The 25,761-nt window shown below is 46.2% G+C and overlaps 1 protein-coding gene across 1 annotated transcript; it reads right to left on the bottom strand.

Moving 5' to 3' along the window:
• Positions 1-6,126: 6,126 nt before the first annotated feature.
• EXOC3L4 (exocyst complex component 3 like 4) lies at positions 6,127-25,543 on the bottom strand. Its single transcript, XM_054635818.2, has 11 exons — positions 25,213-25,543; positions 21,606-22,257; positions 18,925-19,042; positions 17,820-17,945; positions 16,456-16,556; positions 14,983-15,078; positions 12,871-12,985; positions 10,786-10,908; positions 10,352-10,504; positions 8,814-8,935; positions 6,127-6,289 (listed from the first exon to the last, which is right to left on the bottom strand). Exons 1-11 carry the CDS (start codon positions 25,541-25,543, stop codon positions 6,127-6,129), a joined length of 2,100 nt encoding a protein of 699 aa, XP_054491793.2.
• Positions 25,544-25,761: the final 218 nt, after the last annotated feature.

Below are 25,761 nucleotides of genomic sequence, written 5' to 3'. Positions count from 1 at the left end.
CATCTAAATCCACACACCAAGGCTGAAGGTCAACTGATTGTGGGGACATAGCAGTTCTTGTTTTCAATGGATTGTGAATAACTTTGGGAAATGGAATAATATTGCTGTGAGTTGTTATGCCTGCCTACAGGCAGTTTTTTTAACTCGAGATTTTCTTCTGCTTTGGATGTTTAATAGAACAAAATTAGACATTCATCCAAGTATTCCCACCCTGTTGCAAGGCAAAGAAATCCTCTTTTTTAAAAAATTAATTCACTTAGGAGACACAACCTTGAGCTGTCTTAGTATTTAATCACTTGCAAAAGGCATTTTGGTGGAACTGAGAAATCCCAGACCCAAGGGTCAGGGCCAAAAGCAGAGGAAATTGTGTGTTCAGGTTCAGCCCCCTCCCTGCAGGCAGTGCTGAAATGTCACATGTGGAATTCCATGTGGTGCTTCCAAATAACAGCTCCTTCCTGAGCTTGCTGGGAGAACATCTTACCACAGGCAAATCCAGCTGTTGAGCTGTTGTTTCTCTCCATGTCTGCTCACAGACAGCACTCCTGTCGTCAGCCCAGGAATGGTCTTTGTTTCAGAGAGTGACTAACAGCTGCTTAGCAAGGCACGGGGTGGATTCAGCCTTGAGATCACTGAGGGAAAGAGGCACTATGGGCTTTTGCTGGTGCTTTGGAGGCTCAAGGCCCTTTTGTTTGAAGAGCTCTCAAGATGAAAGCATGAGCAATTCATTCCTGAGCTCCAGCTGGGACTATGAGGGGAAGATGACGGTCCACGAGTGCATGACGTGCTTTTGGAGACGAAAGCCACCAGACTTTTGGCCTTGTGCTGCCTCACGAATCCCTGATGATTAATTCCATGATTGCCTCTTACCCATTCAATGAGTTTCTATTCATAGCACAGTTCTTTCCAGAAATATTTTTCCCCCAAGTTTTGGAAAAAAGTATTGAGAAGTTGTGAGCTCCTTCACTTAGGAAATGATCCCCAGCACTTTGTGCCTTGCTCAAGGTGCCAGACTTGTGTGATTAGTTTGATTTTCCCTTCATTTCAGTTCTGGGATTACCCATGATGTGCTTCACCAGGAAGTACTGTTGGATAGGAGCCACCTGGTCTCGTGGAAGGTGTCCCTGTTCATGGCAGGTGGGTTGGAATGAGTTGATCTTTGGCATCCCTTCCAATTCTAACCATTCTATGATTCTGTAAAAGCCCCTGGTGGTAGGGATGGCATGCTGTCCTCAGCAGTCCAGCCCTGCCAGCAGTAGTGGTGGTTTTGCTGCTAACTTGGATCTACTTACTTCAGTAGAAGCTTCTCTATGCCTGACCCCCACAGAAAATGGAGAGGAGCACATTCTTTCCCTTTTGCAGCCATTTTTTAACCAACTGGAAGACATTTATCCCATCTGTATTCTGTGCCTCCCCTGGAAGTACTGCCTTAGTCCATAAACAGAAAAAAGTTGAAGGCCACTGCTCTGCACTAACAAATATTAAGCAAATCTCTCATTCTCTGTGAATGCAGCTTGTGAAATCATTCCTGTTTTCTGGACTTTCTTCTGATTCTCAGCCCCTCTTTCCCAGCTGCAGTTTGCCATCCCCTTCCCTGGGGCTGAGTGCAGCCCCCTTTCTGCCTTGTGGCTTGGTTTGCTTTTTCTGCATTTCTGCACTGTTCACACAAAAGCAGTTCTGTCTTGCCTGGTGCCAGTCTCCCCACAGTCCTGGGAAGCAAGGCATAATCCTGCACCCCCTAGCAAAGCCATGGCATGGCCCCAGTGCCATTATGGAGGTCAGGCAATGGGCCTACTTGTGCTGCCAAGCACAATTTGATGCCTGCCCAAACATAAACTATACCTGGTCAAATGTCTTAGGACTTAGATGCTCACCTTTAATCTGCCATTTACCATTTCTGCCTCATTTAGAAACAGCTACAATCTCTGTGCAGCTTGCAGGAAAGCCTTACACTAACAATTCAAGACTTTACAAGTAGTATGAAGATGGCAGAAATACTACAACTGCCTTTTCCCAGAGTTTTCTGTGCCTTACATATTCTTTTCTGGGAAAATGTATTCTAATGGTGGTGTATGAATTTACAAATACAAATTGAGAGTACTGCACTAGAAGAGTATTTGCAGTGCTCTGTGTGACAGGGATCAAGGCGGGCAAAGTTCATGTGCTCAGTGTCCTCAAGCTGGGACTAGAGAAAGGTCTAGTAGTTTTTTAAAAGTTAATCCACTTTTGCTACCCATTAATGTACAACACCTTTCACCTTTCTCCAGTACTGTCTTTTTGCTGTAACAGTGATAGCAAATAGTTTAAATCAATGCTCCAGCAACCTGACTGCTCTCTTGCTCAGGTTTTATGGGGGAGGTGGGCCAATCCCAGTAGTAATGTCATGGTGTCTTTAGCAGTATTACATAAAATTGTCCTCAAGGAATGGAAATGCACAGTGATGCTGAGCAGAGCACTCCTGTATCTGCCCAGTACCAAAGAACCAAAATGACTGCCTTTGGGGCAGTAAATCCAACCAAAACAAGATTTCATGGAGAAAGATGCAAAATACAGAAGATAAATGTTTGCTGACCACCGGTGCTTGGGAGAAGAGTGATATATAACTACTAAAGCAGTGAAGCCTAAAACTAATATAACTTTACTTTTCAGTCATCCCTAAGATAAAAATGCCCTGGCACCTCTTGTCATCCCAGCTGTGTATGCTGGAGTAGTGTCAGGCCACATCACCCAGCCTGTAAAGTGGATGCAATACATCAGTCCTCTTCTTACTGATCATCCTTAATATTTTAAACCAACTGAGAGATAATTTCTGAAAGATACCACATGACAAGGAGGTAAACATTATAGTGGTGCTGCACTAAAAGGCTCTTTGCAGGAATATTTTGACTGATTGATTGTGATCCCCAGCTGAGGGACAGCCTCCTGGGCATTCACTGCAGTGTCTTGGTACTCTTCCTTTCTTGTTTCAAGTGAGTCTCTTTCCCATACCTTTCTTCCAGGGAAGAACAACTTCACAGAGCAAAATTGGTGAAATGGTGGCATCTGATGGCTGGTCTCAGATGGCAAATGCCAGCTCATGCACCCTGACTTCTGTCACTGACCTTTGCTTTTCACTCCAAACCAGAAAAAACAGTATTGTGAAACATCAGAGACCTCTGAAACAAAAAACCATCTTTCACCACCCACACAGCACTGTCAGCTGTGCCAGATCTACCACCCCCCTCCCCCACCCCAAATGCAACATTCACTCCTGAGAAGCTAAGTCTGGAGAGAGTTTGGCTTTTTCATTTAGTTTGATACTTTTGAGACAGCATTATACACCAGAGATGCATCTGCACATAGTAGCTTGGGCCATTTGGGGTAAAAGTGAGAAGAGTGTCATGGAGGGAATGTAACTCTGTGCTGGGATAGGAATAGGGATGGTGGTGTTTTTCTTTACAGAGAAACAACAAGCAGAAGGAATTAACAGGGTAATAATTGAGCTTATTGGCACTTTCCTACAAGAGACACATATTCCGCATTTAAAAGCCTTGGGAGGTCTTTCTTCTTTTTTTTTTTTTTTTTGGAATGTGAAATATGGCTGTAATGAACGCTGGGTCTTCCACAGAAGACAGCTGGACAGCAGCAGCTCATTTTGGAAAGCACATCCCTTCCTTTTTCCTTGCTCAGCTGGCTCCAGGGTCTGCTCTGCAGCCCAGACCAAGCATCCCCCTGCCCAGAGGTACCCCTGCTCCTCACCTATCCTGGAGCCCCCTCTCCACTTGCACAGCTGTTGGGGCAAGGCTGAACCATGGCCTTGCCATAATGGGATTAACCTTAAACTGGTTTGCTCAAGATCAAGCAGCCAGAGAGCAGCAGCTCCCAGAGGAAGCTGGCTGTGTGTCTGGCACTCACAGGATGCCAGGCTGCAGGATCTGAGTGTCTCAGGAGAGGCTGTGACAAAAGGCAGACCATTGTGCCCAGCTTTCCTCCATGACTTCAGGGGAGCAACTTGCTTTTATTAGGAAACGGAAACCGAGCACCTTATCTAATCCCAAGGACAGGCAGCTGGGGCCTGAGGAAAGACAGTTGCTTTGTGAAGGTCTGCCAGTAAAATCATGAGATTGAAAACCCCAGTATACATTTAAATAATGCACTTGGGAAAATGCCACAGCTGCCTTGTGTGAGGTGCTTGGATGAGAGATGCATATGTGGTAGAGGGAAATTTCTGATGCACAAAATCTCTCACTGAGGCTTTAGTGCCTCAAATCCAGCACTCCAGGAGTGCAGCTTTAGAAGTCTCAGGCCTAGATTGCAAAAGTCGAAATCCTCTTTGTATCTCTCCCACTCAGTCAATCCTTCTAACAATAAATGTAAGTCTCTCAGCACTGATGCCCTTCCCTGCTGCTGGGAGGGGGAATGTAGCTCACAGACCCATGAGGGGTGTAATCACAGGGCTCCCTGCTTGCACCATGTCCCCAGGACAGGGGAGGGGAGCTCCAAAGTGTTCATGTGTTCTGCACACCTAAAGGAGAATCGGATGATATTTTACTTCTCCTTCTCCATAGCAAATACAGAGAGTCACCAAGCTGAGAGTTTGTGGGAATTGTCATGAGATGTGTGGAAGAGTGATACAGTGTAGAAATTCCACCCAGGATTTTCTGCTTCAGGTTCTCAACTTATACCTGATATTTCAAAGCCATCTTTAGAAAAACCCCTTATCTTGACTGTGGAGGTAACAAGTCTTCCTTAGAAAAATTTTCATATGATGATTGTGAATTAAAGGTGCACTCTGTGCTTCTTTATCCATCAGAACTTTTCCCTTGGCCTGTTGCCAGCGCCTGCTGCTCACCCAGGCTGAAATTTATACTCGTGCAACCCAAAGCAAAGAAAACAAAAGAGACTCACTGCTGATGCTGTAAGCTCTGCTGACAGAAAAATAGTGTTCAAGGCTATGCCATGTCCACATTTATCAGTTTAGTAGGTCATAAACTCATCTCTGTAAAGTCTTAGATTAAATCCTGTGGAGGGCAACCTTAAGGATAAATTGAATTAAATAAAATCAGATTTATACAGCTTTAGGCTACTGAATGCTTCTTTCAGTCTTCCCTGCAGATGCTGGATGTATTGCTTTGGATCCTTCATGGAGTTAACACTGTAGTGATCCATGCCCATCAATGGGATGATACTGGTTTACACCAGATGAGGATCTCATCTGTAGCACTGTCTGTCCATCTCACATTTGGTTTTGTACTGCAGTCAGACTGTAACAGATTTCTTAAAATGCATTTAAACACTGAAGAAAACAGACTGGAGGCATGGTGGCACTTCCCCTAAGTCAAGGAGAACTTGGAGCCTCTCTCCACATGGCATATCTGATCAAGACGTGTCTGTACACACAGAGATGTGATGGCATGAACAGATCTTCAGTCCAACAGGAGTTTTGCAAGGCAGCCCTTGACTGAGGAGAATCTGCTGAAAGGCCAGAGGGGCCATGGGGGCCACCCTGGAGGGGAGAGCGTTCCACGTGCTGCATGTCCTGGCCATGGGGTTTGCTTACCCAGTGTTTTTCTCCCCAAGCAGGTCGTGGTTTCTGGCCTCAGGTCACAACGTCATGACCTTGTGTCATGCCAGCTCAGCCAGCTGGTTTGTGAGGAAGGAAATAAAACTTGGCTTCTACCACATCCCTGCCCAAGCTCTGCCCCTCGGTTGCTCATGGGCACTAATTATGAGGGAGGCTCTTGCTCTGCTGCTGTATAATTATGCAGAGCACAGTACAAGTCTTAATATAGGGCTGAGGTCTTAATATAGCTCTGAGTGAACTGCTTTGAGTTTTCTCCTGTTCTTTGAAATTATATTTAATCTTGTTCCAAACAGTGGAGCAGCATCCTAGCAATAGAAGCCATATGGAACATGAGGTGGACACTGTGCCTCGGCTGGAGCTGCTGCCCAGGAGCTCTTACAGGAGGTTGATGTCTTGGTGCCTTTGTTGTCTTTGGGTTCTGAACTCGGGGTAGCGAGTCAGGAAACTGCTCCTTTCTCCACAGCAGTCACAAATTTGGGTTTGCAGAGGAGCAAGGTGGGTTTGCAGATTTTGGATCATGTGTAGAGGCAGTGTAGGAGGAGGCAGGATGCTGACTTTGTCCTGTGTTAGAAGCAGCTGCAGATTACTGGAACATCAATTTCAGCGAAGAGTGTGCCGCCCTTCCCTCCGTCGGAGCTCTCCTGAGCTTGGCACACTTGACGCAAAATCGCCGCTTTCCTGGTGCGCCCCAGCCCCCGGAGCGCCAGGATAGCCAGGATGTGCTCCTTCCTGCAGAAACCAAACAAGACCTGGCTCAGATCTGGCCAGCAAAACCAGCACAGAGCAAGTTGGTTGTTGTGAGCAACAAACAGCTGTGCTGGAGACAGAGCAAGGCTATAGCAAAGTGCCAGGGACTGACCCCTCACCACACTGGAGGAGCCACCAGGATGGGAGTCTGCAGCCTCTGGAGGTGCCAAACCAGCGAGCAGCAGCTCCTGCCACACCACACTGGTGGGACAGCCTCCTGCTGCTGGTGCTGCAGGGAATTTCCTCCTCTGTCTCCACATCCGTGATGCCCTTTGCTTGTTTCCCAGAGTGGCTGAGGACCTTTTGTGTAATGATTATTTTGAGATGAGTAATGGAAGGGCTAATATTTAGGAAGCTGATAGACACTAATTAGATTAGAGCTGGAAAGCCAACTTGGAAACATACCCTGTTCCAGTAATCTCTGTGTATACAAATTCAGCAATGGCTCTGAGAGCTCAGGGGAAAAATTAACAGGGACCTGAACAGGAAGCAATGCAGGTCCAGCAGGTTCCGCCTCATTTTCCGAACTTCATTGTTAAAATAATGTTACTCAATAATGGAAAAGCAGAAATTAAATAAACCAAGAGGACAAGCCTTAAAACCTGGCTTGGGTGTGAAGCTAATGATGAAAAAGTAGCACAAATCACAGCCTTGTAAATGGCTTTTCTGACTGGAAATTTGTTTTCAAATAACTGTAATTGATGACTAGCCATTATTTACCTCCCCCATCCTTCCCAGAACGGGCACTGCCTCTTTCAGCTTAGACTGGCCACTGGGATTAAACCCTTATTGGGGTTTATTTATTTGTTTGGTTTTGTTTGGTTTTTTGTTTGTACCTATCATTTTTGTAAGATAGGTATGATCACCTAGGAAATTGCTCAGGAACAATTGTTCCTTTACATGTCCGTGTCTTGAATTCCCCCACACAGATAAGTCTGAAGAATATCTGAACCACCCAAGTTAAATCTAGTTATGAAAAATTTTGAGCCTCAGTTTTGGGGAGAGGTGAATATATTTAATGTGATATTTTTCCTCAATATTTGAGGGTCCACTACAATATCCTGGCAATTAGTTAAATCTTATGGAGTATTTTGATTATTTTGATTTTCAGTGCTGAAACTTTTGGCGCTTTTTGTTGTGGTTGTTTTTTTCCTGAAATTACTCTGATGCAATGGAATTTATTGCAGTCTGTACTACTGATATTCATTCTCAGTGGTTGAAAGAAGAGCTGCAGAAGAGAAGGTAACTTATGATTTGCAGCTGCTTAGCCATGCACAGAGTTAGTCACTTTCTTTACTTTTCCAGGAGTTTTAAATTTTCCAGATGCAGCCTTGGAACAGAAAATGGAAAGTACAAAAGAAAGAATTTGTAATTTATTCCAAAATTTAATGGTTGTGTTGAGGCTGTTTCAGAAATTGCAGCTGAACTGTGTCAATGGCTGCCACACTTTGAGGTCTGGGCCTGGCAACAGGAGACAAACTGTTTGCTCCAAATCTGGAGCCTGCAAATTGGCAAACAGGGCTGATACTGGTGATGCAGGAGAAAGCAAACTGGAGCTTCACTGTGAAATAAGGTTCATTTAGATCAATAAAATAGAATTCAGTGATAGAATGCATGGGGATGGTTCAAAACTGTTTCAGGGGAGTTCTAGACTTGACATTATGAAGCATTTTCTAAATGAGGTGCTGGAGCGGGCTTCCTAGAGAGGTAGTTGATGTCCCAGGCCTGTCAGTGCTCAAGAGGCATTTGGATAATTTACATTAACAGGCCTTTAATAATGCAATACATTAACTTTTGGTCAGGCCTGAAGTGATCAGGAAGTTGGACTGGATTATCACTGCAAGTCTGCGATGGTGTTCACAGGGCTTTTCAGATGAGGGAAGAGATGAGGATTTGACTTCATGTTTCAGAAGGTTTGATTTATTATTTTATGATATATATTACATTATACTAAAAGAATAGAAGAAAAATTTCTCATCAGAAGGCTAGCTAAGAATAGAAAAGAATGAATAACAAAGGTTTGTGGCTCGGACAGAGAGAGAGAGCCAGCTGTGCCATGATCGGCCATTAATTACAAACAAGCACATGAGACCAATCACAGATGCACCTGTTGCATTCCACAGCAGCAGATAACCATTATTTACATTTTGTCCCTGAGGCCTCACAGCTTCTGTGAAAATCCCAAGGAAAGGATTTTCATGAAAAGATGTCTGCGACACAAGTCCCTTCCTAATAGACTGAAATAGTTCTATTCTATTCTATTCTATTCCATTCCATTCCATTCTAAAATGAAAAGGCTTTGAAGGAAATTTGTGTGCATTATATGATACAGCACACAGGGGAAAAAATAAAAAGTATGCAGCCATAAAGAGAGAAAACTAAGTTGGGATTCTCACTGTTGCTGGCATCCTGATCTCTAATGTGTGGCTACCCACAGAGAGAAGCTGAAGAGCTGGTAGTGTTTGGGATGGAGCCCAACAGTTCTGGGATCTGCCACTTCACATACCTGATATCTGGATAGTCCTGGCACAGCTCCTTGACATATGCCTTGATCTTGTCTTTTTTCTTCTCCCCAGTGATACTGGCAATGTGATATATGACAGGGAGGAGCCAGTCAGCTTTGGAGCCCTGTGAGCAAAGAATCACATGGGGACATCAGGGACAGCAGCACCTGCTAAATGCCTTTTTCCCTGCGGGGAGAGCACGGCAGTGGGATGTACTGGAGTGACCAGGACTGGTGCAGGCAGGACAGGCTGCCTCAGGCAGGCAGCAGGGGGCTGGGTGGCAATGGCAGGGCACCCCTGGGGGCTCTCCCAGACCTGACCCTGCACTTCCTGATTCCCATGAGCACCCAAGCAAGCCAGACCCTGAGCAGGGCATTGTGGCTGTGGTCCAGCATAGCAGTGGTTGCCAGAGACTTCACCTCCTGCTGCCTGATAGTTTCATGTGCCTCATTTCTGAGATGGGATTTAGTGCCCTGGATGCCTGACTTTCCATAAAATCCAATTAATTCAACTTTGATTTCCCTGAAAATCTCAGACTGTTGCTGTGAGAGATGGAGATGTTAAAGGTTAATGACTCAACCAACTGCAAATCATTGTTTTGACCAACAGACCCCTAAACTGCAACAATCAAGTCTTGTTGCTAGATCTACAGGTGGTGATACCTTTCTCTCTGCTATCTGCTTTTATCCTTTCTTTCTTTTCCTTATATATTTTTAGTGATATTTTTATACTTTTATAATGTTATATTACTATAGGTAATAACCAAAATGGCTATATACCTCCTTTCCATTGTAATCAAATTGTTTCAAAATAAACCAGCTATATACACACACACATCTATCTATCTATCTATCTATCTATCTATCTATCTATCTATCTATCATCTATCTATCTATCTATCTATCCATCTATCTATCTATCTATCTATCTCTATATCTATATATCTCACACCAGTCATTCAGTGTTGTGCCACTCTAATCTGGGATTTATTAATGGGGACCTCAGTTACCCCACCTTCATGGTTGGGTTGTGACAGTTGTCCAGTCACAAAACACTCAGACTGCCACCATTTTCTCCCCACACCCTGCTGTAGAGGGACTGTGTACCCAGGTGGAACTTCTCATGGGACTCAACTCCATGAGCTGTATCCAGGGCAGGGATCCTTAGGTGACAAAGTGCATCCCATGGTCTGAGGGAACAGGCCCAGGAAGAAGCTGCCATAGGATGAGTGTGATGAACCATGAGCACATGAACCACCCTATGCAGAGCTCCCTGGGAACTCATTAAAACACCTGGTGCTGCCATCAGAGAGCTGCTGGCTGAACATGTACAAGCTGCCAATGCAGAGAAGCTGCCAGGCTGGAAACCCACACCATGAACCTGCAGTAACCATCCTGCTCACTCTTTTCAGCACTTCTATGTTTCTTGTGGCTTGTCCTCCTCAAGAGGTGGTCTCTGCCTGGTCTCTGTGAAGCAAAGTGGGAAAATTGCACCTCTGGGAGTGGGGCACCCAGGGGATGCCAGGAGACAGTTCCCATACCTGATCAATGAGTGCATTGTGAATGATTGCAGCTTCCTGGCTCATCTTTCTGCTCACTTGCTGACGTGTGTCCGTGTTCATTTTCCATCTGGGTTTGATGATCTGTGTGACATATTCCTTGACCACGTATTTATGAACTTCATGTAGAAGGTCCTGGTTAAAAAGAAGCAAACCTTATGGGGTTTTTTGTCCATTCAAGACCAAGGCAGTGAGAGAGGGCAGGGAAAGCCCTCAGGTCTTTGGCAGCACCTGAGGGCATGGAGGAGGTACAGGAAGGCAGCACACCATCAGCACACACTCACTCATACCTGCAGCCCCCAGAGTTATAAAGAGCAACCACTGTTGCAGAGGAGTCTTCAGGTCTCACCACAGCCTGAAAATGATGGTGTGGCCCCTCAGCATTCCTGTGCCCAGGTGTGGGACTGGCTGCCTACCTGCCCCAGGGGATCCCTCATGTGCTGCAGGTGCTCGGAGAACTGCGAGACTGCCAACGCCAGAGAGTCCGGCCTTTCCGTCGCCAAAATCCAGTTCTTGGTCAGGATTTTCTTAAGGAGTGGCTGAAAAAAGACCAACTTGCTGATGGCACAGGTATGTTCAGAGTAGCTGATGATGCCCTAGCTGAAGGCACCCAGCTATAGACCTGATCTAGGCTTGAACTGAAAGCCCAGAGCACCCCCTCTGCATGAAGGCACACGAGGAGCAGGCTGGGTTTCTCTCTCCACCCCAGGCAATTCACACCCATGTCTCCCCTTCCTGGGTAGGCATCCCAGTGCAGAGAGGAGAAGCATCACACCCTGAGCAGGAGATATTTTGGCATTAAAGGCTTATTTAGGATACCTCATTTTCTTGCTCTGTGCCACCTTCTGATCCACCAACTTTATTTCTTTAGGTAAATAAGTTTTGTTTCTTTAATGTATTGGGGAAGAAAGAGATGAGAATGTTAATCACAAGCAACTCAGGCATGACTAGAACAGGCTGTGGTGGGCAACCATATATGCCAGTGTTACATGGAAACAAAAATTCAGTTAGTAGTGAATCTCTTGGAAATTAGCTCAGTAACCCATCACATCTACAGCATTTTCCATAAGGAAATCAAGCTCTTTGTGTTCACAGTCCTTCCAGGAGGCTCTCTGTACTCCTGCAGACCTGCATGAAATCTTGCTGGGATTTTCCTTCTGCTCCTTGCTCAGATGTGGTGGTGGGGGGAATGGCAGCTGGGAGCATCTCCAGCTTTATGCCTCATGGTTAGGGATGACATGGGACTGATGTCACTGTTTCCCATCTGTCCTGGGTACAAGGTACTCTGACCAAGTGTCCTTAACAGGTTATTTTCTTTTGTTGGGTCCCTAGAGCTAATGTATCTTCATATAGAAACAGCAATATCTGCTAAAGACTTCTGGCACCTGGAAGACCCTTCCCTAAAGGCCAAATGCAAAATATCCTTTCTCTGGCATGTCCCTTTTTCTCTTCCCCGCTCTCATGATCTCTGTCTTTAGACTCCTGGCAGTCTCCTTCCCAATTATCTCCCCCCTTGCTGTGCTCCCAGCCTGACTGAGAGCTGTTTAGAAATGCTTTGATTCAGTCTCTCTCAGTTCTCACGACATTTCAGCTCTCTTGCTCAATGCCTTGGCTTGGGGCCTTGCCTCGTCTGCTGCTTAGGCTCCAAAACAAGATCTGCAGTCACTGGAAAGTCCCCTTGGCCAGGAGGGCTTGGCTTAGGTTGGAGAAATTCCATGACTGTCCTAGTTTCTGGAAGTTATGTTTGGGGATTTAGAAAGTGAATTAGAATAAGTGAAAAGGGGTGGGACCAAAGGCTTGATTTCCCCCATCTCTTCTATAATACCAGCTGGAGCTAGCAGACCCCAAGTGGCTGAGAGCAGAAAGGTTCATCTACAGCACCTGAGAAGCACAAACTTCACTGCAGAACATTGCCTTTTAGACCTCCTAATACAAGTCAAATTTTATCAGAGTTTTATCACTTGATACAAGACCTTTAGCATTCTCATTCTGGAACAATCAGTCTTTTGTCACCATGGGAACAGCCTGGAAAAATCACCCCTACCGGAATGAATTCTGTCCTATCTGAAGAGGTTTCTGACAGACTGTGATGGTAGATCTATGAATCAGTAAGTCAAAGTCCTGAAAAATCCAAATTATTTGATAGAAGGAAAAGTGTCCCAATGGTGATGTTCAGCTGGCCTCTCCCGTGCTTCACTTCAGATAAAATTTTCCCCACTGCTTTGCCTGAGACTGGAAGCTGCTAAATATCCTTTTCTTTTGATTGCTATTAACAGCTTGAAAAATGTATCATTGTTCCTAGAAAAAAAATCCCAGGATGCTGGAAGTGTTGCTTTTTAAGGGGGATTTCCACAGGTGTTAAATACAATTTGGAGGGACCATATATGTCATGGGCTGCAAAATGAGGAGGTTTAGCTGGTGAGACAAGGGAAGAGCAATGACCCTCAGCTGCTGCACATAGCCCTTATAATGAGGAAATAATGTGGCCAAGATCCTCTTACCTGTGTTTTTGTTCTTAATTTTGTTAAAAAAATATTTGTGAAGTTCCTTGTCAGAGCTGCCAAAATCTTCTGCAGTTCCTCAGTATCGACTTTAAACGCTGTTTCCAACCCTGACCTACAGAGAGACAGAGATCACCAATGAGTTAAGGTTAAAATGTAAACTATTACATGGCCCTAAGCATGTTATCTGGATTGGCATGTTGGATATTATTTTTAAATAAACTTGTGTTTCTATTACTTCCTCTTGGAAACACTTACTGAGTCAAAGTAATGGCTCTTTTTGCACAATCCTGTTCACTGAAAATTAATCATAGATGAGTAATTGTGGTGAAAAATCCCCTCAGATTTCCTCATCAGGTGCAGTGACAGTGCAGCCATGCAGAGCAGTTGCATAGGCCAGTTGCTTTTTCACTTGAGCAACATCTCTGCAAAATGATTTCCAGGTACCTGGGAGATGAGAACTGAGGGCTGTGGGCAAAAAGTAAATAATAAAGCCAGAGAAGGGAAATCTGCTGGCCCTGTGTCCCCCAGAGCCTGATTCACTCCACACGATGTCTATCAGCATCAGCAGGGATGGTAACTACAGGGATGGAAACCTGTGGAATTTCCTAAGGACAGTGCATACTTCTGCAATGTTTCACCTTATGAGAAAGAAAATTCTGAGAGGTTAATGAAATTCTTTGTGTGTGTGTGTGTATGTGTGTGCTTTAGGGGCATTGTGACCTCCTGGCTTTCTTCTCACTTTCCATCCCTGTCCCACTGTAACAAGCTCAGTGTTGGTGAGGAGGGGAACTGAGGCAGCACCACCACAAAAAAAAGGCATCACCTGTGATATCCGAGCATCCCTGGATGTGCCACATCCACTGCTGTAACCGCAGAGAACAGCAGGTTCCTGTCACTGCCCAGATTTATGTCTGAGGCTGCCCTGGCAGGACTACAAGGCATCCAACACCATCCCTGTCATCCCAGGCTGGAGTTCAGGACTGTAACTCCGGTTAAACACCTGGAGTCTGGGTCCAGCATCCAAAAAAATCGTGCTGTTAGGACACCTACCTCTGCCCACAAGTCATCACCCCAGGCTGATGAATGTTTAATTGACTCGGGAATAAACCCATCCCCCAAACACTGCCAGCTCCCTGCCCGGGGCTGGCGTCTCCCTTCAGCCGCTCTGCATTGCCCAGCAGGGAAGGGGCAGCACTGTCCCGCCGGGGCAGCAGGAGGCAGGGAAAGCCATTTCCCTGTGGAGGTGAGCATTGCTGGAGAGACCGTGCCATCTAGAGACGAGCTGGCGGTAGTGCTGCTGCGGCTGGAGCCGTCGGCTCCTGCGAGACACAGCACGAAATCCCCTCCATCCCCCGAGTAATTCTTGGCATATGCATCCCTGCCGGAGCGGTGCAGCAGCAGGGGCTGGAAATCACACCCCGATCTTTCAGGTGGCCAGAGCCCACGCACTAATTCTGTGGTGTTTTACCGGGCTGACAAACGAAAGTATCACATCTGCATGGCAAAGATGTCCCCAGATGCTGATGAGCACCCGGACCTCAGCACGGGGCTGATGGAGCAGATCTTGGGACATGCAATCACTGCACCATGCTACTTATGGGGTGAGTGCTGGATCTTTGACAGTCAGCCTGAGGATACCTGTTCTTCAGAGGCACTTTCCAACATGTGGCTTGAAGTAACTAATTCATGCAAAGCCCTGGAAGTTCCAGATGCCAGCAGCAATGGCAGGCATTTATTTTTGGGTTGAATGCTTTCATGGAATCTCCTCCAGCCCAGTGCCAAAGGCAGCCCTGAGGCCATGTTTCTGAGTTTATTCTGCTAACCTCCAGAATAAAACATAAAGGAAAAAAAACCTCCCTTGAGAATAAAAAAGATGCTCAGAAAATGAGTTCAAAACTCTCTTACAAGCACTGCATCCATCCATATTTCTGTCTCTTCACCCTTGTGGCTTTTATTTGCATCCCTTGGGGGAAATCCTCCTGTGAGATTAGAAGGGCTGGAGACTGAGCACTCACCAGGGCACCTCAAGGAGAGCTTGGTCTTTCCTTTCTAGATCCTGCCACCCCCCAGACCCCAGAAACCCCAGTGGCTTGGGGGAAGCAGACTTACACCAGGTCATGGAAGCTGTTGATGTAGGCAACAAGGTGGGGCACAAAGCTGGGGCTGTCCTGGGCAGTGCTCCACGCCATGAACTCCTGCTCAAACCTGTAGGAAAATACAGCCAGGCATCACTAACAGTGGGGCACTGAGAATTCCCCATCTTCTGCGTACATGGTGGTGTCAGGAGACACCTGTGGCTGGCCCAACCTGTCCCCCCTGTATGCAGACAAGTTTTTTCCAGCTGTCATAACAAGTGTGTGCAGTGGAGGGAATAGAAGGCAGATAATTGTGGGTTTAGGATGTGCTCGCTTGAGCAGGTACGCAGCACTTTTGGAGAGATGCCAGGGATGTTGGGAGGCCAAATCTCTGACTTTTCCTCATGCTGAGGGTTTAATTGCAGGTGTGGTACACAGGCTTATAAGTCTGAGCTTTCATTTTCCTGGCTTTTGGGGCAATATATTATGTGCCTTTTGAGAACACAGGGCTGATTTTATAACAGAAGATGTATTAGGAATAGGGCAGCACACCTACCTTCCCTCCCCCCAAAACCTCACTATGGTTTTTAGGTAGTTGGATTTTTTTTGTAGCACCAATTTCATGGGGTTGACAGCTGTTTCACAGCAGATCCATGCTGAAGGCAGGAGGCTCTGTGCTCAGGCAGGCTTTGCCTGGTGGTCCCATTCTTTGTCAGGGTAAAGGAACCTGCTTGAGCTGGCCCCAGCCACTTGCAACTCAGGTTTGTTTAAGTAAAAGCTTAAGTTCCAGTGTTCCCTTAATCTGAGAGCCCTGGCTGCTCCAGCTTGCATTTTACACAGTTTTTTGTTTAAAATAAAAAAAAATAAAAATAAAGGAAAGGAAAAAAAATTAAGAAAAAAAAAAAAAGAGAAGAAAGAAAGAAAAGGGAAAAGAAGAATAAAGAAAAAAAGAAAAAAACATTATTTCAGCAATTTCCCTTGGACACTGGTTAGATTTTAAGGGACTTGGGAGGCAGCCCATCTGTGTGTTTTGCTAGGGTATACAGAGAGGGTCTCGTCAGCCCTTTTTTATGCCCACAGCCATAGAAAACCACTCAGCAGGACTCATCCCAGGGTACCCTTTTGGGCAAACAGGCTTTTGGTCTGAGGGGTCCATAAACACTGCTTGCTCATGACTGAAGCTGCAAGTGATCAGTGTCCAATGTCACAAAAGTCCTGGGTGGATGGGACTGCAGTGATCCCATCCCTTTCTAGGTAGCAGCTATTTCCCAGACCTTTGACATTAGATTTTTGGACTCACAGAGTCCCATCTGGGTCTGTTTATGACTCCCTCCAAGTTGTTTTGCAGCTTGCTTTTTACTGGGTTCACTGTGATCTCTAATTCTCCCAGGAGCAGCCTTGTACCTGCTCAGTGCCAGTGTCTGGTCCAGTGCCTGGACCTCTTCCCTGTTTTTTTACCAGTGTGGGACTCATTTAGAAAGAAAGTACTGCCCAGAGCAGTGATGACCTTGGTATGAATTCAAGCAGCTCTGCCATGCACAACTCAAGCATTTTTGTTTCCAGGCCTCCACTGATAGCTCCAGATGACTTCACGTGCTCCCCAATGATCTAGAAAAGGGAATGAAGAAACTCCAGTGAGTGGGACAAGCATTGGTGAAACATCCTTCCCAAGAATCTCATGGAGCTTTAGTCAGTAAGAATGGCTCACCTAGCAAAGGGGCAAACAGCCAACTTGTTGCCAGGAGGTTTTCATTAATCTCTGGCAGTTTTAAAAATTATCATACAGAATGGGCCAAGAAGCACCAAATGATTTGTGATGTCATCATTCACCCCTAATGGCTTCATGCCCTTCTGCTGTCTGAGTGTGAGTTAGAGGCAATGTTGGCTGTAGCCCTGGGGGGTCCTGGTGTCATCCTCCTCTTCTGGGGGAAATTGCTGGAATTCCCCCAACCCTAAGCCCAAGGGGAGCTGAGCTGTCCCTGTGTGTGACCCCATGATAAGGGTGACTATAAGCCCCATCCCCATCCCTGAGGGCCCACACGAGCCCCCTTCTCAGGAGTGATCCCAGGGCAGCACAGAGGGTCAGGCATCACCCCGAACTCTTGTTTGCACTGGAACTCCTCCCAGATTCCCATTCCCAGAACCTCAGCTGCACTTCTGGACTGAGGTGTGTTGCAGTCCTACTCTGGTACTTCCCATGGCCTCCTATCCACCTGCTAAATCATTTCAGACCTGCCTTCCCTGTGATCACATAATGTGTCATATTCCTCTATGGAAAAAGAATCACATCAACGGGCAAAACTCTTTGATTTTCTTTCTTTCTCTCTCCCTCTCTTTTTCTGTTAGTATTATTTAATTGAAGTGACTCAACCAATTGAGTGATGAGAATTAATCCAAACCCCTCCTGCCTTTATTACCCTGTAGTCCCGAAGCTAGTAGGGGCTTTTGTTTTTTGTACTGTTTAAATTGGAGTGGCTGTCACTGCCTACAGCCTTTCCCCAGCTTCCACAGCCCTGGGACAAAGTTGCCCTTTAAGCCAAAGGTTTTTTCAAAGAAACCTTTTCTTACCACCTTTTTTCCAATTCTCTTTCTTCTTCCTAATCAAAGAGGTTTAGGGACTTTAAAATCAGTAGCCTATTATGTTGCTGACACAATTGACAGCAGGTTTAATTTGCAGCTAGAAGGCAAGCGGGAGAGCTAAAAGTTGTAATAAACGGCATTTTCTGCTCTAATGTATTCTGCCAGTGTGTGACTTACATAAATTATCGCAGGAGGCGGTACCTCCTCCCCAGAAGGAAACGATCCGGTTTCCCTGGAGCCACAGAGACACCTCCCCCCCATCCTCCCGCTTTCCCCCAGCTAATTCAATACCGTTTGAATATCAAAAGAGACTGAGGCGTGGTAGAGGTTTTCCTTCTCTTCTAAATGAACTTCCTTCTCCCACTTCTCCGTGACCTCTAGTCTCAGGATGTTTCCAAAACAACTTTTGATTTTCTCCTAAATGTTAAACATAGGAAGGAAACATGCAGCTCAGGATAATGAAGCAAACACAAGTGCAGCACCTCGCTGCATTTTGCTCCATCAGCACGCAGGGCATGGAAAAGTGAGCAGAGTCACAGGCCTTGCTCCAGACCTCAGGAGAAATCAGGAACTGTGCTCTGTGTGTGCAAGGTACTCCCAAATCCAAGGAGAGTCGTTCTCCTGGCAGGGAAACAGTGGATCAGCTGTTTGTTTGATTGCCAAGTCCTCCAGCCCATGGAATGCACCAGGTCAGAATTAAAGGTCAAACCAGTCCTTTCCAGGGTACAGCCACTCAGGTAAGCAGCAGCACTGTTCAGTCCTGGCTGATAAATCAATCTTGTTGCTGGTGAAACAAAAGTGATCTTTCACCAGCACGGTGGAGCAATACTGATTTTATTCAGCTGGGTACATTGAGCTCACCTTGAGCTGTGCCCTGATTCAGAAATGATTTGCAACAAAATGTCTGAGCCCAGCAAAGACCCAGAAAAGTCTTACACAGGGTGCCAGACAAGGACTGCAGAAAGACAAAGGGGGAAGAGGCTTCATCAGAGGACACAAAGCATGAGTGTGTTCTCTGGTGGGGATGCCAAAGTCTGCCAATAGCACACCTCAGCTGGGCTGGAGGAGATCCCACACAGGGGCAGTAGCTGCTAGAATGCCTTAGCCCCTGACTTTGCAATGCAAAGTACAATCTGCTGAAGCCCAGCAATGACCTTTCAGAAGTGTCTGCCATACTGAGTGGGTCTGGTCCAGTCCTGTTGGCTCTGCTTGGGTCCCCAAGGGGGTATTCAGGAGTTTTTTGCTTTAGAGTACAGGCCACTCTGTGTGGGGCCAGTAGGACTCAGCACTGGTGGGGCTGGAAATCACAATGTAGTCATCCAAGACCTCTGTCTGGGAGGTTGGGGCTCCTGTACCTTCCCTGGGGGGTACGTGGGGACTAGGTCAAAACTCTCACCTTTGCAGAAGCAATGTAGTCATTTTTCAGTTTATCCCAATCAGCCGGTGTTAACAGCAAGGACAGGTTTTCTGTCTTAACCTCTGGTTTGAGCTCAGGATGACCCAGAAAGAATTCACTGGAAAAAATCAAATGAAAAATTGTAATGCCTCAGAGTGTGAATAAACTGATAGAATATTCATGCAGCATGAGCTACATAATTACTAAGCCATGAGAAATATACTTAAAGCTTAAATTGTGCCACTTGTTTTCAAGGTTTAACAAGAAAATCTTTCCTTTCTATTCAAAATCCTAATTATTCAAACCCAAAATGATCTAAGGTTCCAGCCCACTTCAGAAATCATGAGACTTCTGAATTGTTTGGACATGAAAAGTGCTATGAGAATTTACTTTTTAAAATAAACAACGTGAAGCTGACTCATTTGACTAGAAGCTTGCAAAATGCCTTTCAGGGTAATTCCTGTAGTAGTGCATTGCTCTGGAGTTAGCCCATCTCCTGCCTCCCCTGCAGTGTCATGTCACAGCTCATGGCAGCCTGTGCTTGTCCCTGTGCACTATCCTGATCCAGGGGAGGTGGCAGAGCAGGACCTGGAGGGCACTGCCATGCCTGGGACACGAGTCCCCTGCAGATGGAAGTGGTGGGTGGATGTGCAGCTACAGAGTCTGACTCCAAAGAGGGCTCAGCTGACACCAGACTTTGCTGCTCACTTTCCTCCGAACTGACATGTAATCAGGCCAGCTGATTAGCACAGAAGCAGGGGAAGGGAGGGAGTGCCTGTGTTCCTCTCTCTGGGGCAGGAAAAATGTTATTAGCCTGCACAATTGAATGTGCTGCTCCTGCAACCTGCCACAGACTGTGGAGGCACCGCATCTTGCAGGGCAGTGAAGGTGGAAATAAGAAAGAAGAAAATATTCATGCCCTTGATGAAGGTGGGGCCTAAGTTTTGAGCTGTCATCTTGTTAACTGAGGAACACATCTGCAGTGTCCTTCACACAGCCTGCACATTTGCTCAGCCACCAGAAAGGGTTCCCATTGCCACACCAGCACTGTGCCCACAGCTGGGTTCAGACACAAGTGAGGACTGCAATGTACAAGGTCAGGCTGCTGCAGAGTGACTGCTCAGCAGAAAATAAGTTCAGCCTGCTGGTAGTGTCCTGGAGTCAATGGTTCCATGGTCGTGGTTCAGATTTCCCAGAGAGGAACATCTCCACACATGGAGCATTGCACAACCCAGCTGCTGCCAGAGCCTGCTTTTCCTTTTAAAGGAGAACACAGATTTAAATATGGACTCTCCACCACAACTGAAAGGACAAATGTGTACTCAAGGGGCCTATTCCCACTTCTCCCACCCCCTTTTTTTTTTTTTCTTTTCATCATTTATTTGAATTGGAGTTTGAATTGAGTTTGGGTCAGTCAATCTCTTCCTTTTTGATTATTTATTCCAAGAGACAATGAAGTTTTCTTTGAATGGGAAAATCACATGGAAATAGCCCAGAACAGCCAGGTGATTGCAAACAGTGCCCAAAACAACTGCAAATCTCAATAAACCCTTTCACAGAAATTTAGAGAAATATGGCAGGGGCACTTTTCTTTGGTACAGAACCTGGCTGCTGAAGCTCATTTTTTCCCTTTCTCTCCTGCAATGCCAGGGTGAGGCCATGCAGGAATTTCCCTTCAGATGAGATCTGCAGAGATTTGTGATGCTGAGGGGGTAACATTCATCATTATGGTCACCATACTCTAGGTGGGCTTTTAAGAGCAACTGGGTTAAGTTCACAGAAGAAACCTCTTGAGGGCTGTTCAAAACAAAGACCACCTGCAAATGAAACGTTTCTTACCCAAAAGCTACCCCAGGCTAGGGGTGTTCTGGGCAACAGTGTGCTGCTGCTTGCCCTGCTCTGTCACTGCCTCCTTTCTGACCATTCTGACCCACTGTTTGGCTCAGTGCTGATACTCCTGCCTTCACTCCTTTGTTTTATTTGAGGGCTGCCAATGGGTTTGTGTTTCTCCCTTCCTTGAACATCTGGTTCAGACCATACCTGGAGGCCAGCTACCAGGACAGACACAACTTTGCTTTGACAGAACTGTTTTCCCATGCTTATTTTCCAGACGCCTGAACTGCAAGGAGCTAGGTCTTAAACCCCTCCCGTTCAACCAACAGACACATCTGAGACAGAGCCTTTGTTTTCATGTGTCTACCTCGATGATGTCTTGACTCCTCTTTTAGAGGACTCCGACCCCATGCATGAGGGTTAATGTGGCCCGTTTCCAAATGTATCACAATTTTAATTAAACAGGAAGAAGACATCCCCCACAGGCCCCTGGCTGTGCCTGGAAAAGTCACTGAACAGCTGTTGGATCTTGAAAATATATGCAGAAAGGAGCACGTTTATCAGACCAGGTTTATCAAATGCAGGGAGGAGCTTCCTGGTACATGGGAGCAGCAAGTGGGAGAGGGAGAGGAAAATGGGGTGATGTAGATCTGTAAAAAGCAGTAAGTGCTTTATCCACAGACCTTTATCCCCACCTATTAACAGATTTGTTATCTGGCTCTACTATAGTCACTGCATCTCTCTTGCTTTCTTGGAAAACTGAAAATGGCCTGGTGCTTTTGGAGTACCCCACAGCCCCATGGCTCCCTGGAGGAGGCAGAGGCATTGTGGCAAACACAGCAGCTCACCTGTGGTAGGTGTTGGCCACCCAGTTAAGCAAGGTGTAGAGCTCGTGGAAGTCCAGTGGTCCCTGGGAGAGTTCTTGCAAATGTGAGGCAATGGCATTGTGAAAAGCTTCCACATATGTGTCACACACCTGGTACTCCTCTGGATAGCATTTTTTTACTGATGACTTGATTTTCAGTAAATCTTCCTTCAGGTGTTCCTGGAGGAAATGTAAGTGGAGATCAAGCCAAGAAGTTTCTTCTTCCCTTGATGCCATGGGCACCTTCAGGACTCTTTTTCTTGCACTCTCGTTGACAGCTTCCCTCCATTGCTCCCTCCACTTTCTGGGCCTGCCCAGCAAATCTGAGCCAGGACGAGCAGCATTGTCTGTGCTGGAATGAGCTGCTTCTTCAAGGGGAATTAAAGTCACCATGGAGGTCAGCATGCTATGCTGTAAAGTGGGATCCTCCAGTGTTTCCTCCACTATGGACTTGATTGCATTTGTGATGGAGTTATAAAGCAAATCCACATCCCTGGATTTCCGTACAAGCTCCTGGGGGTTATCTGTGTATTTCTCAGAATCCCGTTCAGAGATGGTCTCATCTTCCATTAGCTTGATACTTGCAAATGCTTCCAAAAGTTGTCTTTTCTGAATAAGTTCATTGATTTCCATTACTGCAGAAACAAGGGGAAGGGGTTGAGACAAAGCAGGCATTAGGCTATTGACAGGTTGGTAGCAGGACAAGATGCCCGACAGAGAGAGTAGTCAGGTCCCAGCAGTGCCTCTGAGACTGCCCCTGGGCCTCCCTGATCCCCCCAGCTCCTCTTGGACACAGGAGGGGAAAACAGTGGGAAAGCAATCACTGCAAATTGAGCCACATCCCTAAACAGCTGGTTGCAGGAATATCAAAAAACCTGCTGATAGCTCTGCAGGAAGGCCTCAAGCAATGGCTGGTGAGGCTGTACAGAGGGACACTGGAGGCTCAGGATGCATAAAACTCTGCCTCTCTGGCTCTGTCCCTCTGCTGGTGTGGAGATGAAGTGGAACTGGCAGCAGGAATGGTTCGGGATATGCCTTACCAGCAGGATTTCCTTTAGCATAAATGTCCTTGTTTCCCTGCATCCCACTGTGCTCAGCATAGCTCTGCTGCTGTGTTGGCCATTGTGGGGTAGCCCAGCTCAGGCACCTCTGGCTGAAAGGGCATTTCAGTGTGCTGCCCAAGAGAGCAGAAGTGCCCAGGGTTCTGGCTGGGGCAGTGGGAAGGAGCACAGCAGGACAGACCCCTTTGGATGTCCTGAACTCTTGGGTCAGGTCTCTCTCTCCATGGTTATGTGTGTCCCAGCCTACCCACAAGCATGTCCTCAGAGATACCAGGGCCCTGAGAGAGCTCCTGTCTGTAAGCCCCACAGTCAGGTGCCAAGCACTGCCTCATACCAGTGATGTTTTTTTCCCTAGTGCTGAGCACTGCTGTCCCTCAGTGGTTTGGGGAGGTGTGGGCATTGTAGGGGCATCTAAACCTGTGGATCCATGGTGCTCCTGGTACTCAGGTCTCACTTGGGTTTCTCCACCTCCTTCGCTTTTGGCACTCACTGCCACAACGGGCTGGTGTTGGCTGGGGAGAAGTCACCCAATACTGCTCCTCCCAAAGTGGCTGACGTCTACTGAGTTTCCCACCTGTTTTGTAAAGTCTTGCTCATGCAAGAACCCCTGCCTATTTTCCAGTAAGATAAGAAGTATTTGCCATGTGTTGAGGAGATCCAAGAGCGCTGTTAGCTTTTGAGAGACCCCTCGGGAAGCTCTCACCCTCTCCATCTCCCTAACAGATGCTTTGAACAGGAGATTCCACTCTGACACTGGGTGTAAGAAAAATACTAAAGAGAAGGGACAAAGGGTGTCCCTTAGGCATGTGTGACCACTGCTTCTGGGACATACACATACAAAATGATACAGAAAAATTGGAGAGCACTCAAAGAAGGACTGGTTCATAGCACATCATTTCTGTCCTTAGGCTTGCCTGCACACAGGTTTTATGCCATATGTACCAAGTAATCTTTGTAGCATAAGAGTATTTTTATGAAGACAGAAATATGCCAAATAACCAAACTACTGATGCATTACAGAACACATAGATCTTTGAGTGCCTACATGGTGCTACAGTTGCTTCTGCACTCAGAAAAGAGGGAAATTCTACCAATTAACTTAGTCTCTTCTAGATAAATTAATATAAAACCTGTGTTTACACAAATGCTTGCAGTGAGAGACTAGAGAAATACATTCTGTTCTGTTTATCAAAGTGAGAAAACACCATTTAATCACCATCTAGGATAATTATTCAGGGAGGTGATGTTGGGTGCTAAATGGATCTTTAATTCAGCAATACAAGATCAGCCAGCTGGTGGTTGAAGGAAGACAATTGAAAGGCAATTAGCTATTATGCAGCTTAATGGTGCACGTGGTGGAATCTCCATCACTTGCCATATTATCTCAGGATGGGATGTGTTTTTGACAGAGCTGCTCTAGCCCAGGCCAAACACAAGCTATTGGGCAGAGAATGGGCCTTATTCATGCAATTTCTCAGCTCGTTTATTTCAGGAGATCAGAAAGCTTGTGATAACATTTTCTGCCACTCCTCATCTCTGACCCTTGGAGATCAGACTAGCCAAGTTTATGAGATGGGCTCCAGCTTACCAAGCTCACAATGTATCGATGTAAAGCAGTAAATCACTTCCCAGCACAGTAGAGCATATTACAGCAGTGGGGCAGTGTCAGCCCACGCATCTGATCCCTGTGGCACCCCATGCAGTACACCAAGAATTTCTTTCTAGAAATTTAGGCTGAGGAAAGGCCAAATCATGTTTCACCTCAGTCTATCTCCACGTGAATGCATTGTAGCAACGCTGCCTTGAGAAGGTGGAGGACAGCAGTGCTCAAACCATTATCAAAGTCATTGCAGTCTGCTCACACCTGGGGAAAGGTGAAAGCTGTGCTAAAGGGAATTGTTATAATTTGTCTGAGACCTATCTATAAAATTCTGACAAAACACATGAGATTAACCAGCCTGAGGAAGACCAAAATCAAATACTTGCAACACTGCTGTTGTGAGGACAGGTGGAAAGTCAATGCAAGAGTGCAAAATATCTGTGGAACTCTCTTTGCAAGGCAGTCTCTAAGATTAGGAACCAAAGTGCCAAACCAAATCAGAGCCAAACCATCTTTCTTCCCCTCTAGGCCTTGCAGCACCCTACAGAGCACAGTTGGAGGACCATGAGTCTGAGAGCTGAAGAGCAGAAATTGTCCAGGACAGCAATGCAGGCAAAGCACACTGCACTTGTAGGTATTGTCAGACCAGCAGTTCCCAAACTGTGCTCAGCAGCTTGGGGACTGATCCATGTGATGGGCAATATCACACTGACAGGCTGAGAGCTTGGCTGCTGATATGGCTGAACTAGTGCAGGGGAGGCACAGAGCAGCATGTTCAGTGACAGAGCCTTGCCTGGGCTGGGTGACACACCAACATGCAAGGGGTGCCCAGTTCTTTAGCACCTCTGTTGGGCCCAAGCCTTGCACACTGTAAATTAATGTTACATTTATCCTCCCAGGAAAATGGCACTGGTGGTTTTGTGTCTTACCTGAAAGAGGTTTTGCTTCAATGGGCTCACATATTTCACCAACCTTCTCCATGCTATTACAGATTGTAGGTTTGTTCTCCTCATAGCTCCTGAATGTTTGCAGAAGCCTTTTTGCATTCCAAGTGCCAGTATCTTCCTTCCCTCTCTCCTTCTTAATTCGTTTTGATTTCCGGATGCTTAACATTGTTTTAATGCCTCTTTCAAAGAACCCACTGTCCCTGCTCTGCCAGTCTGAGCTGCTCAGTTCAGAAGAGACCTCCATCTTTTCTTCCCCTGGACGCTTCAGTGGAGAGGCTGGTTCTGAAGCCACACTCCTTGTGTCTAACTCCATATTTCCATTTATCTGGTCCTTCAACACGGGGGTTTACCAAACAGGTTGATGGCAATCACTGAAATGCATAAAACAGCAGAATTAGAGATGTCCTTAACAGGGTATTACTGTGTCTCCAAAGTCAGTCCTGGACTAAAAATCAGACCTCATTCCTTTCCTGTGCCTAAATACAAGGACAGAGCAAGATGTTGTAGCCTGTAGCTGCTGAAACAATTTCT

This window comes from Agelaius phoeniceus, chromosome 6 (genome assembly GCF_051311805.1).
Source record: "Agelaius phoeniceus isolate bAgePho1 chromosome 6, bAgePho1.hap1, whole genome shotgun sequence".
Lineage (NCBI taxonomy): Eukaryota > Metazoa > Chordata > Aves > Passeriformes > Icteridae > Agelaius > Agelaius phoeniceus.
This window is presented reverse-complemented; position numbering and strand designations above follow the sequence as displayed.

Coding starts and splice junctions, on each gene's coding strand:
- EXOC3L4 (XM_054635818.2), bottom strand. CDS start 25,543: ATGGAGTTAGACACAAGGAGTGTGGCTTCAGAACCAGCCTCTCCACTG. Junction 17,946..18,924: donor ACTACATTGCTTCTGCAAAG/GTGAGAGTTTTG, acceptor TTTAACATTTAG/GAGAAAATCAAAAGTTGTTT. Junction 8,936..10,351: donor ACAATGCACTCATTGATCAG/GTATGGGAACTG, acceptor CTTTGCTCACAG/GGCTCCAAAGCTGACTGGCT.